Source organism: Choristoneura fumiferana, chromosome 18 (assembly GCF_025370935.1).
Source record: "Choristoneura fumiferana chromosome 18, NRCan_CFum_1, whole genome shotgun sequence".
Lineage (NCBI taxonomy): Eukaryota > Metazoa > Arthropoda > Insecta > Lepidoptera > Tortricidae > Choristoneura > Choristoneura fumiferana.
In genome coordinates, this window is record NC_133489.1 from 11,878,211 (window position 1) to 11,896,163 (window position 17,953).

Below are 17,953 nucleotides of genomic sequence, written 5' to 3' on the forward strand. Positions count from 1 at the left end.
GCACAGTTCCCGCGGGATAGCAATAAACGGATTCTACGTGAACGAGGTCGCGGGCAACAGTTTTTTAATGAATAATTGAAACTAATATTGACGTTTTCGATATTTTAATTAGAATTAAGTTTAAACCGTATACTAAAAAAAAACAATTTATTAAATGACTTCCTAAAGCGTGCATTATAAAGAACCTATTTTCCTTCTGTCCATTCCTTTTGAACAGACTGTACACTTGCACAAAAATCATAAGTATGTGGGTACTTGGTACATATGTAGGTTCTTAATCCAGCCTTAGCAGGTGGCCATTAGCGCGGCTCGAACGTTCTCTTGCACAACCATGCTGAGTAAGCATTGCGGGACTGGCCGCAATTTCCTCCGGCGGGGATAGGCCGAACATAAGGCGAACTCGATGTATACCTATACAATTGGTTCATGTTAAAGTTGCATGATCACATTGCAGAGAATAAAGCGAGGCCGGACCGCCGCATTGCCAGCTTTTGTATGGTCACTCCAAAACAGTTCAACTAACAACCCAGTTAGTTACGAGTACGAGCTTTTCAGATCTGTTCATACCTTGAATATTATTGTGTGGTGTAGTCCTCGGTCTTGGCATTTTGCAAGTATGCACGAAAAACAAACGACAGCGCTTTGTTGGTAACAAGCGTGATATAATAGCGATGAAATATTCGCGACATTTAACTTGTTATATCTACCTATTGTATACTTCTACAAAACAGTCCATTGTTTTCTTTTCTTTTATCGTCTTGAGCATTGAAGGACAGTCAAGTTTTTTCTGTAATATTCTCCTTTTTTACAAATGACTGAGTTGGACTACAAAGAACAACTCACTTAACTTTGTAGATACCGAGGTTATGAATAAAGTAAACCTAATGTTACGACTAAAGTACGCGCTAAGTTCGCAAATCGGTCAATGTTATTCACTGCTCGGGCAATTTCGGTTGCTCCCGAGCTAAATGCCTCGGCACATAAATAAAATTAGCAAAGTCGGCAGCGTTAATTTTGTTCTGGAGTTTGCTCGAACCGAAATCAAAACAAACTTTTCAGTGAAAAATAAATTTTGACTGGTTTCAAAACTTTTTAAACTGCTAAATATTCAACTGCATATAATTACCTACCATGATATAAAAAGGCGTTATGGACTGAAAGCCAATAATAATATGCATATTATTTTTTTTAAATAAAAGAAGTTGGAGTGCAGGAACATCTATTGGTACTTGGGAGTCCAAAAAAGAGCGAAAATTGTTGGCTCTATTAGACTCGAGCGGGCGGATAAAAACCTCTGCTCCCTTCAACTGACCCCGAGCTGCCTTGCGGATGTGCTCGAAGACCTTCTCTTCCGTCGTCTTCGTGTCCAACCGCGCAGGTAATGTCCACCAACGGTGCTGCAGCTTGGATACAGGACGACACTGCAGGAATAGTCCCACACTGATTGCGCTTTATATTAATTCGATTTATATTTATTCATTTAATATTTAACTGTGTTTCGTTACAGTTAGAGCACGTCCCCTACACGTTAAGTGCAATTGTTTTCTTTCTCATCTATTAGCTAAAGTGTGGTAATTTCGTTGGATAGGTCTTTCAAAATCATTTTTTTTTTATTCGACTGGATGGCAAACGAGCAAGTGGGTCTCCTGATGGTAAGTGATCACCACCGCCCATAAACATCTGAAACACCAGGGGTATCGCAGACGCGTTGCCAACCTAGAGGCCTAAGATGGGATACCTCAAGTGCCAGTAATTTCACCGGCTGTCTTACTCTCCACGCCGAAACACAACAGTGCAAGCACTGCTGCTTCACGGCAGGATTAGCGAGCAAGATGGTGGTAGCAATCCGGGCGGACCTCGCACAAGGTCCTACCACCTGCAAACATATAGGTTTACAAGAATTATTATTCAATTTAATGATATTTTCGCAAAATATTAAGCATGAAGTGCTAATTTTGTTTAGTCCTCTGTCTACCTGTTTCAATCACTTGATCGGTTTTATGTACGTATCTTTTTGTTCGTCTTTGTAAAATTTGGTACTTATCTACCTACTACTACTACTACTTTTATCCGATTATGGGCAGTACAGAGTTTAAGATAAAAAATATTAAAATTATGTAATGCACGTCCTGTGCTCATAGAAAGAGCGGACAAATTCGTAAATAGGGCAGAAAGACTAACGGAGTGGGGGGGTCCTTTCAGCAGTCCCTTTGCCTTAGCATAAAAGTCGGTATAATGTTAACTGGGAAATTGTGACTTTATTTACATATGAAAGCGTTACATTTTCATCAGTCCTTCAATATTGCAGTAGTTAAGTAGTAGCCAGAAAGAAGGCGTTGTATTTCACGGAGGCATGAACACTGCGCTGACCCCGACACTCATCTAGAATGCCTTCAGCACACTGCGCCAGCTTTCTGCGCCTTCTAATATGCATAACCAATTTTCAAAGCTGTTAGTTATCGATAGTTGATTGATTCATGAATAACTTCCAGGACCATATCAATGAATATTCACCTTGCTCTTCCGCTACCAATGTGGAGGAATATACAATATTACAAATCAAGACAACAAAGACTTTATCCCTATCCGCTGTAATTCAATTTACTTACTTCAAACGAACTTTTGTTGTTACAAGACTTGTTTATTAGCAGGTCTTTTTAAATTTTTATTTGTTTATTCACTTCACCACCTGCTGAAATCTAGTTTTACTTCTTTCTGTTTAAAAAGGGCTCAGAAGCGATAAGGCCGCCTATTGCTTATCCTGTAATTTTCTCTCTTTATACCTGTTTTCTGAAACGCTTGCTAACTACGAGTATATTATGCTTTATTTGAAAGATGTTACCTAAATTTTAACTTCATTTTCATATCATGATGACTTGAAAATTGAAGTATTTCTCCGAAGCGAGTTAAATTAGCGGAACATTCAGCATGAAAATCGATAGGCAGCGGAATCTTGTTTATCCGAGATCCCAAATTTTCCATGGAACGCGTACTTATTATTCTGCTCTCTATTTCGGGTGCCCTTCGCAATGTCTAATTTTTTTTTTCCCTAAAATCTTTTGGTCGGAATTGTTTTTGTATAGGTAATATTGTATGGTATAATTATATTTTAGCATAAAGATTTTTTTGCGTACAATTTTTTTTGCCTAGAGCACTTTTGTGCAGGTTTCCTCACGATGTTTTCGATGGTGCGTGCGAAGTTCCCAATCCGCACTGGGCCCGCGTGGGAACTATGGCCCAAGCCCTCTTGTTCTGAGAGGAGGCTTGTGCCCAGCAGTGGGACGTATATAGGCTGGGATGATGTAATGATGATGATAGAGCACTTTTGGTCTATAATTGCTCAGTCTAAAAATTTTATTGCTAAAATGCTTAATCATTACAATTGTTTGATCTAATTGGGATGCACCAAAAAAAATAACCTGTAGTTTTTATTTTATTTTTGGAAAGAATAGGATATTTTAAGAAACCATTTTCATTGTTTTTGAATTTGGATGAGTATTTAATTTTTTATATTTTTTTTACGAAATACGCTGGATGACGCTACAGTGAGACAGCTCCGTTCCATTGCCTAGAAAAATTCAGGTCGTACATAATATAATCTGTGACATTACAATTTGACAATAATTCAAGCACGGCTTTTTTCAAAACGGCAAATTTCAAAATATTGTTAAATACTGTATGCGAGGAATACGATAAAACGTGTAGTAAAAAACGTATTAAAATAGGAAACAAACTATCATTCAATGAATGGGCTACACCCGGAATACGTAGGAGTAGGGACGTCTTATATGATCTTTATGATAAGAAATCGTGTACCACTGATGAACGTTTCCACCAGTATGTCAGGGATTATTCAAAATTATTCAAAATTATATGTAATAAAGCAAAAGCAGCCCATGTAACTAATAAAATTAAGTCCTCTGATGATAAAATTAAAACAGTTTGGAAAATTATAAATACTGAAACCGGTCGACGTAAGAACGCGGAGTCCTCTATAGCGTTAAAGATTAACAACGTATTAGAAACGGACGCGGTTAAAGTAGCTAACGAGTTTAATACCTACTTCTCTAAAATCCCCATCGAAACGACAAAATGTCTCGCGTCTTCCTCAAAGTTAGCTGAATCGCTCTTAAAAGAAAATGTATCTATTCCAAACTTAAGTAATTTTAAATTCACGCATGTCTCTCCCTGTGACATCATTAAGACTTTTAGATTATTGAAAGTAAAAAAAACGGAAGACTTGTGGGGCGTCTCAGTTAAGGTTCTACATTCCATTTTAGATGTCGTTGCTCCAACTTTAGCATTTATATTTAATAGCTGTATAGATGAAGGTGTATTTCCAGATTTGATGAAATATAGTAAAGTAGTTCCTATTTTTAAATCAGGTGATAAAGATAATCCCTCTGATTATCGTCCTGTGTCCATCCTATCAGCGTTTAGCAAAATATTCGAAAAAATAATGCTGACGCAAATGATCTCGCATTTTAATACCCATAAAATCATGCATCCACAGCAGTTCGGATTCACAAAAGGCAGGTCTACTACAGACGCGGGTCATAGTTTAGTTAAATTCATATTGCAAGCTTGGGAGGAATCACATGACGCTATAGGTGTATTCTGCGACCTTTCGAAAGCTTTTGATTGTGTGGATCATGATACTTTAATTTGTAAGTTAAATTTTTATGGCATTCGTGGCCTCGCTTTAGAACTCATTAAATCTTACCTCACACAAAGAAAGCAAAAGGTAGCGATTAACGGAACGGTATCGGAGGGATCTGTGGTCGAAATGGGAGTGCCTTAAGGATCCATTCTTGCCCCATTCCTGTATCTTATTTATGTAAATGACCTTACTTATATGGTAAGCCAAAAGTCGGGTATAGTTATGTTTGCTGACGACACGTCTTTACTGTTCAAGGTTAGTAGAAAAGATACCGACTTCATTGAGCCCAATGAAACCCTGTCCGTGATATCCGCATGGTTTGCTGCCAATAATTTGTTACTAAATCCTAAGAAAACTAAATGTATTAAATTCTCGTTGATAAATTCATCTAGCTCGAATTCAGTTTCTAATATAAAGTTAAATGGTCAAACTATTGAATTTGTAAAATCAACAGTATTTTTAGGAATAACGCTCGATTCTAAACTACAGTGGGGACCTCACGTCACAGCAATCGCGGGTAGATTGAGCTCTGCTGCTTTTGCAGTTTGGAAAATACGGCAGCTAACCGATGTGGCGACGGCACGGTTGGTGTATTTTGCTTACTTTAACAGCATTATTTCGTACGGCCTTATTTTATGGGGATCTGCTGCAGACATTGAGTCAATTTTTATCTTACAAAAGAGAGCAATTAGAGCAATTTATAATTTGAAGACGCGTGAATCTTTAAGATCTTTTTTTAAGGAAACAGATATCCTAACCCTGCCGTCGCTTTATGTTTTTGAAATAATCATGTATGTTAGGAAGAACATATGTGATTTTCCCACTAACGTCGATAAGCCAAAGGCTACTAGAAACACAGGGAAGCTTAAAGTTCCATCTTACAGACTGGCTAAAACCAAAAAGTCTTTTCTGGGAAATTGCATACGTTTTTATAATAAAATTCCAAAAAATATTATAAATGAAACGGATACAAAATTCAGATCTATTGTCAAGAAGACATTAATATCAAAGGCGTATTATAAAGTTAATGATTATATCATGGACAGGGATATTTGGAAATAATTCCGATCCGCATTAGCGATCCCTTCAAATAGCGAACCTACTGTGTTAAAAATAAAGTTGTGTTAAATACTTGTGATGTATACATGTCATTTAATAATATTGTAAATCTGTTTTAAAAAAAATATATATACCTCGTTGAGTTTCTTGCCGGATTCTTCTCAGCAGAGGTTTTTCCGAACCGGTGGTAGATTTTTTTTGACATTCATAAGTGCTTGTTGTAGCCTAAATTGAATAAAGATATTTTGACTTTGACTTTGACTTTGGCTTAGGGTCCTAAATGAACAATGACAAATAGTTTTATTTATTTCTCTTCTTTTAGCTTCGATTATTCCTATGTTTGTTTAATGGTGTGATAGTAAATATATATTTTTACTTAAATCTGATATTTAAATTCTTTTGTATTTACTTGTAACGTAGTAATTTAATAATTTAATTTGTAAAAATACATTGGAAATACTCGTATACAATTCGGACTTTACGATAAATGACAAGTGTTTAAAGCCGGGTGCGCATCATGTGATTAAAGTTCTATCTTTGTCACTCTTTGCTATTATAAGCAGGACAGCAACATTTCAAACTGTCAATTTGCTTAAGAGTGTAGACCTGCTTTATAACTGCCTTTGTGACGAAACACTGCAGGGGTCAAATGAGGGTCATTACTTAAATTTTGTTTATTTAATTCAGTTTATCACATTTTTGTAATCTGATTTCTGAAAACGCTTCACAAAGCCAAATGGTTTTCGATTTATTATATGTTGTCAAAAATTGGGACATCCCAATTACTATTCAGTATCCTAAAATTAAAATACTGACAGCATTTTTATTCCATTTCGACAAATTAGCTTTCATTCGCTGTTCTTACGAGTATGTTTAAGGGAAAAATCAATGTGTAACATTTTTACGTTTATTGCGAAAAATAAACAAAAGGTAAGTATTTATAAAAGTAGGTGAATCAGCCTGTTGTTTTTAAAAATCCATTTTTTTTTCTTTCTTTTCAATTATTGTTCGTTGTATTTTATTTATTTCTTGGCTTCTTATAGTTATTTTTTTTTTCTTAATTTTATTTGCGTAAGTATAGATAAGTGGTTTATTTATTATATTTGTGTATCGTTCCGTGAGACACAGACGGTTCTGGCAGAAAACCAGCGCTGCAGGCGTCTAACGCTTTAGCATAATGCTGAGTCAGCGACCGTTTCACTTTCGCCGGGACACAACATTGTGTATATGTATTTTACTATTTTCATGTGTTTTTCTGTAATTTATTATTATTATTTTTTTGGTTTATTTGTGTAAAATTTGCTGCATATGTGTATCTTGTGTGTTAGTGAATAAATATCTTCTTTGTTTCTTTCTTGAGTGTATTACATCAAGGTAATATTAGTTGCAACCACGGAAGAATAAAAACAAACAACAAAAGGAAGAATAAAAACTTGTCTTCCGTGGTTGCAACCGCCATCAGGAAATCGAATTTCGAAATTTCGAATTATAATTCATTTTATTGTTCAAAATATTACCTTTTCTTTGCTCATACTTTTATACTAGGCACTAAATTTATCAGCGTGAAGTATGAAACATTTTTAATCTTACGAAGGATTTTGAAAAAAAAAAGAATTTTAGACCAGCCGATGTACACCCCTCTATTTCATTGCAATTATTAGAAGTAAAGCCCTACGCCACTACTGCCTCCTATTATTTACAAGCCGTGTTGACATAGTGGTTTGACCTATTCTCCCAGAGCAGAGGATCGTGGGTTCGAACCTGGGCTCGCACCTCGGTATTAATGTGCGAAACATAATTAATTTGAGATTATCAGTTTTCTTCATATGTACCTACCTACTGTTAAGTGTAGTGCTGTAGCTGATAATATACCAATATTACCTATTTTCAACCCCCGACCGCGCGACCCGACTATTGTACTTTTTTTTGTCAAACTTTAAACCTAAAATTGCTAAAAGTGGCTCCGAAGCGGTAACGTTTCGTGTGCTCTGCCTACCCTATTTGGGAATACAGGCGTGGTGTTTGTGTGTGTGTTAAACCCGACCCTAAAATAATAAAAAACTTACCTTCTTCATTCTAACTCTTGGATTGGTAACAACAAACACTTAGTCACTACAGTTATTTAGCCCGGCTATTGTAAAACGTTACCTCTAACTAAGCCCTGGAGGGGATTGAGGCTAATAATCTCAATGACAGACGAATAGAGGAAACGAGAATCACATAAACAATATATAGGAACCGTAGATAGAGTTTTTGGAGTTAGTTCAAAGGGGATAAAAACTTCCCGGAATGGTCGGAAGCGCTGAATGGGGTTTTCACGAACTTTATCCGTCATTGTTATGTTTTATTTCTATTATCGTTGACTGTAAAAAAATGATAGTGCCATTTTACGATGATTCCTTTGACAGTGTGTAAACCTTCATAAAAAAAATGACACCGACAGATTTTTTCACATTACTTTACAAGAGCTATATTATTGGAAGTGGCATTGGAATCATCGTAAACTTACTCTACCACATCCATAAAAAAAAAACTTAATGGAGCCATCTTTCCCTAAATTTAAATTAAGTTGAGTTGACTTTACCCCAGTGGCATTAGGCATGTTTTCAACTCGATATTCCCTTTAATGAGCACTCAATAATTCGACAAGGATACACTGAAAAAAATACAGCTAAGTAGATGTTAATATTGTGTAAACAAATGTTAATTCAGTATAAGTCTCGTGATAAATATGTCTAATGTTTTTTTTTATGTAAAAAGAATAAACTTTTATAAAAATATTGCCTAAGTACGCTAAACTAAGACTTGTTTCGGACTTTTCAATTCTATACTCGTAATGTGACACATTTTGACCTCTTCTTTCACCTTATCTATTCCAATCAGGGGAATGATAATCTTTTAATAAACTAAACAGGACTGAGCTTATACATATAATCCATTTGTATTGCTCTATAGTGGAAGTATACCCTCACTGGTTGTTTTTGGACAGGTACATGAAAAAAAAAAGTTGTTCATGTAAGGAATTTAAAAGTTAAACTAACTAAATATCACAGTTATAAATAGGAGACTTTTCAAATCTCCCGAGGAAGTTAACCTAATCCATTAATTTCAACAACCAAATAAAACGATGAGAAAATCTATCCAGAGCCCATTCGAGACAAACTGACGGTTATTTCGTTATACGAGGAACGGAAGGGCTATTGTGTGACGGACGGGCATTACGTACCCGAGTGACAGTGACGGCGCCACCATTATCTAGCAGACAAGTAATTACACCACAACCGATGAAAGCAGCATCTGCGAATGGGCCGCGTCGGGCTAAACGACTACATAATAGTACAGTCGAGTTCATAAACTTGTGAGCAAAAATTTGATCAAAAATATCTGAACACGCTTCTACGCCGTTAACATAGAGTCGTGTTCAGATATTTTTGATCAAATTTCTGCTCACAAGTTTATGAACTCGACTGTACCGAGAAACTTAATAAATCATTTTCTCTCAAAAATGTGTTCGATTTTCGCGACAAAACTAATAGAAACTTTTCTTTCCAGGAACTGATAACAACATTGTATATAGGATTCCTGGGCCTTATATTTGCATCATTTTTGGTTTATTTAGCAGAGAAAGACGTCGAAAACACAAAATTTAAAAACTTTGCTGAAGCATTATGGTGGGGAGTTGTAAGTATAAAATTAATTGTCATTTAAATTACTAGTCATTTTCAACAACAACATGGTATTATTCATTTGAATGCATGCAAATTGTTATTTATTAGTAATATTTAACGGTTATTTGTTCACTGGCAGTAATATTTTACAAGTCCACCTTGCCTTAAGTAATTTGTTATGACAAGATACTCGTGAGTATCGATCGGCCGCAAGCAAACCCTTTGTAATAATAACGGCAATAAGGTCATCATACCTTAGCACGCGTCATTATCGTTAAAAGCTTCTGCTCTATGTGTCGGCGTACCATAAATGTTTACGTAGTATACTTGTTGCTAGATCACACTGTGCACTGTGGGGTACGGCGACATGGTGCCTCAGACCTGGCAAGGAAAGTTCATCGCTTCATTCTGCGCGCTACTCGGAATATCTTTCTTCGCGCTCCCTGCTGTGAGATTCACTTATTTATTTTGATAGGCTAGTGCTTGGAGACTCTGATTCAGTAGCTGACTGACCGAGTTCAAATCCTGGTAGGGACAGGCATTTGTACTTATAATGAGTACAAATATCTGCACCCACGAGTCACGGTTCTTATATGTATTTTAATACGAATTTATCTGTAGTTACTTAATGTTGAGTGTGTTACCGTTGCCTTAGTTACTTACTACCGATATAAGCGGAGTTTCTTTCCAAAGACCGATGTGCAAACTTTATCGCCGGGTACTGTAATACTAACTTATTTTGGATTGGCGTAAATGGTATTTACCATTCACTTTGATTTTTTTGTCCAACAAAATTAAATTGCATAATAACATGTAACATGTTTTCTTTAGGGAATTTTGGGTTCGGGATTTGCGTTGAAAGTACAACAGCAACAAAGGCAAAAGCACATGATAAGGAGACGGCAACCTGCCGCAACGTTAATACAAGCACTGTGGCGATGCTACGCTGCCGACGAGCACTCCATGAGCGTGGCCACGTGGAAGATCCACCAAATCCCGCTGCCCAGCCCGCAGACCAGGTAGGCTCGCCCGCCGCTGGCCATTCACGACAGCCCAAAGGACCGCCCAAGAGTTATGATCCCGTTTATGTTGACAGTAGAGTGATGAGCGCCTCGTTCAAGAACAATGCATCGTTTGTGTCGCGGTTGCCGACGATCCGCCGCCACAAGAGCACGTCGCTGCACTCGCCCGCACCGCACTCCAAGCCGGCGCACCGGTATGACGTCAACGCCAGTGCTGAAAATCTTGGTAAGCCGTTTCAAATAACATTCGTGCTTCTAACACGCAACTGTCGGGGTGCAGCATTGTTTCTAAATAGGAATACTAAACAAAAACATTGTTACCTCCATTAAATCCGACATGCCTAAAACAGCTCAAATTTAACACACAACTTAACTTAGCATTGTAGATAAAGACATATTGTAGATAAATTAATTATGATTTTACTAAATTCTTCTTCTTAGCTCTATGCTATAACAGTATGATCGACTTAATGTAAAAATTTACATGCCATTTCAAATTAAAGAAATAATAGTTTTGATTGGTTAATTCGATTTCCACCACATCCTTAACTACACAGCGCATTAAGATTTTGTTGTATCGTCGACAAAAATGATCTCTACTAACATTTTATGTTTAAAAACTACCTACAATATGAAAAATATTTTACATTCGATTTAACAATCGGAATTGGCGTAAATAATTTTGAGTTCTTTAAAACTTATCCTAATCTCTGACTAGCCTGTCATGAGTCGCACTCGAACTTCAGCAACGTTCACGACACACCTGCCACATCCAACCACTCCGACCAGCCACCACGAACCACAGTACCCGGACAGTTACCTTGATGTGCATTGTGCAGTGTGCGATGGAATGGAGGATGACCTGATGTTGCCCTGTTTCGTAGATAATCGCACATCGGGCGGAGACCGTGCGTGTTGTCTACTTCATTGTTGGAAAAGCTGCTTTAAAGGTTCTCTTCTCCATCTTTTAGACGGCACATGGCATGACAGTTACAATCGATAAACTTCTGCTGCGTTTCTTATAAACTCTTATTAGTAAAAACTTTTCAGAAGAGAATGTGAATACACGAAAAGCGATTTGTTTATAATGTAGTACCATTGAGCCCGGACAGAAATTCGACTTCCGGTTATACTACTGGCTATCTCTCTTAGCTCCAGTCACGATTGCTGGCATCCTACCCTACCTTCTACTTCTTTCTATTTCATTCACTTTTTTTTAATTAAAAGGCACCCGCGTAGCAAATCGCTTCGAAATCTTTAAAATATGTGCAATCCGAAGCTTTGCATTCTACATTTTGAGTAACAATGAATGCTTCTAAGAGTTATGATTGCTTCCGCGTACTTTCAGCGCTGAGATGTGGAGTTACATATTTTTTTACTCTGTCAAGCCAAAACTTGAGAGTATCATAGATTTAACACGATGATCTTTACATTATGACCACGAGGCGAATAGCGTACCTACATGACGTTATTGGAATGGCTTAAATTCAGGCTTTCATTTTTAAATTTGGTTTACAAACCTTAAACAAAACGAAAAAATCCACCGCTTTGCATTATTTATTGTGCATGCTAGGTAGCTAATAGGAGATCTGTAAAATATTTAATTGTAATATGGTAATTGATAACTTGTTATGATGTTACAACTACGACACTAGATAATTATCAGGTCCAAACTATGAATGTACCTAGGACATCATAATCGTCCGCCTGTCTGAGTTGAACTCAAGACTGCCTGTACAATTACTCTTATTTACACTTAGGTACACTGTTCTAGCTCTCATACACATAACAAACATATAACTTAGTCCAACAAAACAACAAATAGGCACAAATATTTCGATGACACATATTTTTAATTAAAATGTGCATGTTTTGTAGCAAAACATGTAGCTCTATAAACTGCCTATAGGTTATCTACCCACTTATAAATTCACTTATACAATGGATACATCAATAATGCATATGCGTACATATTAAATAATAAGTTACATACGAAATTAATTAGTTTAAAACGCCAATAGTCTAAATATATAATGTATCGGAATATTATTAAGTTGGAATATCGTTAAAATTTCAATGCCGAATTAGCTATACGTTCAAAAAGACCTAACATCAGCTTCGCTCCCCTCTTAGCCTTCTGAACCTTCTATCTATCTGAGTCACTTCTGCTCCGCGCTCTCGTGCTTACTCGCTTCGCTCGCTCGCTGTTACATTAAACATTTTTAATGATTAATTTTACTCCTGTAAATAATTAATAATTATATAGATACCTTAAGTAAAAATTATAAATAACGGCTAGCGAGCGAGCGTAACGAGCGAGCAATGTGGACTAGGGCAAAAAACGGCTGAGGAAGCGACCGAAGCTCTCGTTTTGGAAATTTGTTTTTGGCATCAGCAAAGAAAGCATCTTTTTAAGTAAGTGTTCCCAATTACGGTAAACCTACATTTTGACCCATATGACAAAGGTATTTTCTGGATTCCGATTCTGGATAGCCGATATTTTATATTTTTTGAAAGTATAAGTTGTGAACATATGCATTTAGTCGGTATGTTAATACGACCATTATGGTCAACGTACTTTACGCAATTTTATTGTTATGTCCTACGAACAAATAATAGGTCTCATTATTTATTCGTAGGTTATGTCTTCCAATAATATTTTTTTCTGATTTTATAGGTATATTTTGAACTTATGCATTATTGACATTATATATATTATGTAATATGAGACGTGGTGCCCCTGAACGATCTATGACTATACGAGTAGAAACAAGCAACCTGAGATGTAAGCATAGAAAAAATTCGTGTCTAGATTCCTGTCCAGCAGTAGTGTAGGGGTTATAGCACGCAGCATGGATTGCTGAGGACCTGGGTTCGATTCCCAGTGCTGGTCTCTTTTTCTGGTTTTTCTGTGCATCCATGTCTCAGTTTGTATTTTCGATATGGTTTCACGGGATACCCGTAAAAGTAACACAAGTTTTCAAAAAAAGAGCGTACTCCTACCTTAAAGGCCGGCAACGCACTTGTGACTCTTCTGGTGTTGCAGGTGTCCATGGGCGACGGTAATCGCTTACCATCAGGCGATCCGCCTGCTCGTTTGCCCCCTATACCATAAAAAAAAAAACATTTTTTGGAGTTGAAATAAAAAATAAAAAAGGACTCAAAAAAAACAATCATATTGATCTATGACTCCCTAAAATGACCACACTATGGACAGAACTAAAAGATATTGTCTACGAGTGCTTAATTATGGTCAAGAGGGATTGATATACCAATTTCATAATGTTAACTAGGTGTAACCCGTCATCTGTATGTTTTTTTCTAAAATTATCAATTTATCTCAGTTGCGTCTTCAATGACACTTATTTAGCATAATAATGAATTCACATAATGCGTAACATTATTAAATAAAACTTAAACTGTTAAAATGAATTCGCATAGTTTTATCAAGCGATTGCTCAGGGCAAAATCGAATCGGTTAGGTTAGGTTCAGAAGGCTAAGGTGGGTGCGAAGCGTAGTGTATCCAGCTCTCGAATTAGCCTTCGATGTTAGGTAATTTTTTATAATAGCCCAATAATAGATATTTTTGCATAGTAGTTCACTTCTCAGATCTAATTGAATTGAGTAAATAAAACAATCGTCATTTTACTTTTAGTAATAACTTTTTACTTAATGTAACACTTTATATAAAGACTCTTGTTTGACAAATAAAAATTTCAATTTAAGTAAAATAATCATTTTATGTTTATACTGTTTAATTGAATACTTATGCAAAGTAATGTTATGCTAATTAAATTGATGCCAACTTACCATTATCCCAATCCACAATATGCGCATTTACATTATGCGTACTCTTATGCGATGTAATGTTATGCCAATTTAAATTAGGACATTATTGTCCTATTGTTTTATTTACATTATTGTAATGCGAATTAATATAGACCCGTTGCGAAGGTAATATATATGATTGAGATTTTTTTTAAATACATTTATCAGGAGGATAAAATAAATGTGAAAAACTGCAATATTGACACAATAGGTACTAAATATTTATTCGTCGAAATTTTATAGACGGGTGATTTATTGTCACTGCCCTTACACCTAAAATAATTATTTTTTGGACTGCATTATTATTAATGCTGCATTATTGTTATGATTATTGTTTAGTCTTAGGCTCCTTCTCCGTGCTTTCTTCGGCGTATCTATGTAATTAAAATAAAGAAAAGGAAACGCTATACCTAGATTAAATTGGTCATACATAGTTCTAGTATACTTACACAATATAGGTATTAATGTTTTCATTAGCAAAAAACATCTGCTGTCATAAAAACACAACCAACTTATTACTTTATCAACTACTGACTGAGTAGGGTTGGATTATTCAACTACCAACCGCCCTATATCTCTACTTTCTAAGATTCAACTGAAGCTGCCTCAGCACATGCATGTCATGTATTTAGTTAGGAGTTCAAATTGTGTATCGATCGACACTACTTATGTATAAACTAAGGGGGTGTAAGTTCTTCTAACCTAGAAACTACGAGTAGAACTTTTTTTTGAACTACAGAACCTTATAAAAATTTTAAAATGTAAAATTTCGCTTATACTTAAGATAATACAGTTTTAAATCAGATGAAATAAAAAAGCTGATTTATTATCTTTAGTTGTACAGTCGAGTTCATAAACTTGTGAGCCGAAAATTTTATCAAAAAGATCTGAACAGTCATCTACGCCGTTAACAATAGAGTCGTGTTCAGATATTTTTGATCAAATTTTTGCTCACAAGCTTATGAACTCGACTGTACGGTCACGGACTTTAATCCAAGAGCCACTATGGAACCATTTCACAGTAAACGTCATAGTTACATCGCATTAATTAACAAGGAAAATCGTAATGATTTTACCTTTGAAAAGGTTCCATAGTGGCTCATGAATCCATGAGTCCTTGGTCGTACATCTTTGAAGACATGTGTGTGTATGTGTGTGTGTAGCTTTTGCCCGCGACTTCGTCTGCGTAGATTTCGATATTTACACAATACTCCATATAGTGCAGTTGAACCTTTAGTCGAACCTTTGAGTCCCGGGTACTGCCTTTTCGCAACTTTTCATTTCGTAACTCTAAAACTGTAAATATTTCAGGATTTATTTCAGGGCCATCGTGTAGAACTCTTTAGATTAGGTTCGTTTTATAAAAATCCTGAAATATTTATAGTTTCAGAAATATTAAAGAGTTGGGAAATGAAAAGTTGCGAAATGAATCAGGTTGCCAAATGTTTTTCGCCGAAACATTAATAAACCTTTGAGTCGTGACCCACCGTAGAACGTTCTCGCAGTAAGTGTCATAATAAATTCCCTTGTCAAGCAATGCGATGTCACTATGACTTTTTCTACGAAAAAGTTTCAATAGTGGTAACGAATTCACGATACAGTTGTTCCGAGTGTACCTAATGAGATTTTCTCATACAAACTTGAATGTCCCACATTATCCGATTCCATGGGATTTTCGAAAAATCCTTCATAAGTTGATAGTATCATCATTTCAAAAAAATTTTGGAAATATACTCAGCGGCACAAAATTTGGCCCACCCTTCATACAAAATTACCGATTCTGCATACATTTGAGGGCCAGATTTTTTGCCGCTCAGTACGAGTATATATCGTTACTATCGAAAGAAAGAAAAAAAATCATATTATTCATATTTAATACAAATTAAAACTGTACCATATAAATATCGAGCATGCCACAGTGTTGCATAGTCCCTGTTTTGTTCGGAAAAAATGGAGGACAAAGGTTTCTGAAAGACAAAACTGTCTCATAACACAGACATTAATTGCCCCGGAACGCATATTTGCCATAATTAATTTCAGATATTGCAAAATATTCACAAAATTATTCTAATTATAAATAATCCCGCGTAGCTCACCCAAGAACTATGAGATTTGACATTTCAGAGACCTCACGCTACACTAGCGCCTCTAGCGGCGAATTCATTGCTTGTATACATTTATAACGCTTTTTCTTTATTTCCTCGCATTTGTGATGAAAAGTAGTGTTCAACTCGAGTGTAAATGATCAATTACAACCCTTGTTTATCAATCTACTATTAAAAATCGGTTGTAACCGTTACAACTTTTATTTTATTCCGAGAAATTAATGGAACTTTACTTGGACAAAAACATTTTTAAAGTTCTCTTAAATCTGATATCGTGAAAGAAATAAAATCGAATATTTTTAGGGTTCCGTTGTCAACTAGAAACCCTTGTAGTTTCGCCATGTCTGTCCGTCTGTCTGTCTGTCTGTCGGTATGTCCGCGGCTAAGCTCATTGCAGAGACCGTTAGTACTAGAAAGCTGTAATTTACATACTCGTATCAGTCACGCCGACAGTGGTAAAATAAAAAAATTAGGGTACCTCCCATCCCATTTTTTTTCTCGACTAACCCTATAGTGTGGGGTATCGTTGGATAGATTTTTTAAAACCATTAGGGGGTTGCCTGGACATTTTTTTATTCAGTGGTCTGTTTGCGAAATATTCAACTGTAAAGTGTAAATTTTCATTAAAAACGAGCGTCCGCCCCCCCTCTAAAATCTAAACTGCTTGATGGAAAATAAATTAAAAAAACAGGATGGTAGTAAGTATATCAAATTTACAAGTAAAATTATAGCTGCTAAAATTGCTTGACAATTATTGGTACCTAAACTTGGAAAATACCGTAATATAGTACGAAATCCTTTGAAAAATATTACTTGATTTTTTCGTAATGGCTACGGAACTCTATCTTGGGCGTGTCCGACACGCTCTTGGCCGGTTTTTTAATTTAGATTTAGATCAGCTGAGATATCAAATGTGAGTAATTTGTTCCTACAACAACGGATTTCGGAAATAAAAGAGATTTTCGAGATACAATACTTGTTCCTGTAGTCTTATTAAAACATTAAAGTTCTAAATTGGCTTTGTCTGTTACACAATATCACTTAAAGAACGTCTGTCTACGAGAAAAGAACAGGTAATTAAGTTTCAACTTCGTTCTAATAACGGTCAGCACCCTTCGGGGATATTGGACACAACGGCTATTACTGGATACAAGTATCTCAGTACAGGTTTTTTTTGTCCAGTCGTTTTTTTATAGTTTCCCAGATCCTTCGACAAGTGCTCAGAGATTGCAATTCCAAGATCTGCTTGCCAACGCCCGCTCTATTAAAATGAGGTCCTTCAACCCTCAAGCATTTGTAAGTCGGGCGTTTTATCGCGCGCAGTAAGCACAGATTTTCAATTGGAAAAGATATCCCAAGTCGAAAGAAATTTTATTGTTACCCTGTGTCGCAAACTCCCCTTACAATCTAAGTTTTGGTACTTATTATTCTAAAATGCTTTAACGTAGTATTTAAAGATTGTACGCCGAACTTTGTTGATTTTGTTCAAGTAGTTTTACAGAGGCGTTTTAGGTAGGTACAGATTTTTTAGGTAACCAATAAAAGTTCCAAGCTTGCTTAAACAAAAACATGATACTGTACAGAGGAACCAACCTAATTTTGCCACTGGA

The 17,953-nt window shown here is 36.0% G+C and overlaps 1 protein-coding gene across 8 annotated transcripts in view; it reads left to right on the plus strand.

The window, feature by feature from the left end:
* KCNQ (KCNQ potassium channel) overlaps window positions 1–17,953 on the plus strand; it is a 108,084-nt gene that overhangs the window by 57,208 nt on the left and 32,923 nt on the right. For 7 of the 8 annotated variants that reach the window (XM_074102109.1, XM_074102108.1, XM_074102112.1 and 4 more), the window contains 4 exons: window positions 9,272–9,400; window positions 9,725–9,835; window positions 10,219–10,406; window positions 10,484–10,635. In XM_074102109.1, the coding sequence (XP_073958210.1) occupies window positions 9,272–9,400; window positions 9,725–9,835; window positions 10,219–10,406; window positions 10,484–10,635 (580 nt within the window). The remainder of the gene's footprint in view (window positions 1–9,271; window positions 9,401–9,724; window positions 9,836–10,218; window positions 10,407–10,483; window positions 10,636–17,953) is intronic. The other variant, XM_074102110.1, reaches the window with a different exon arrangement.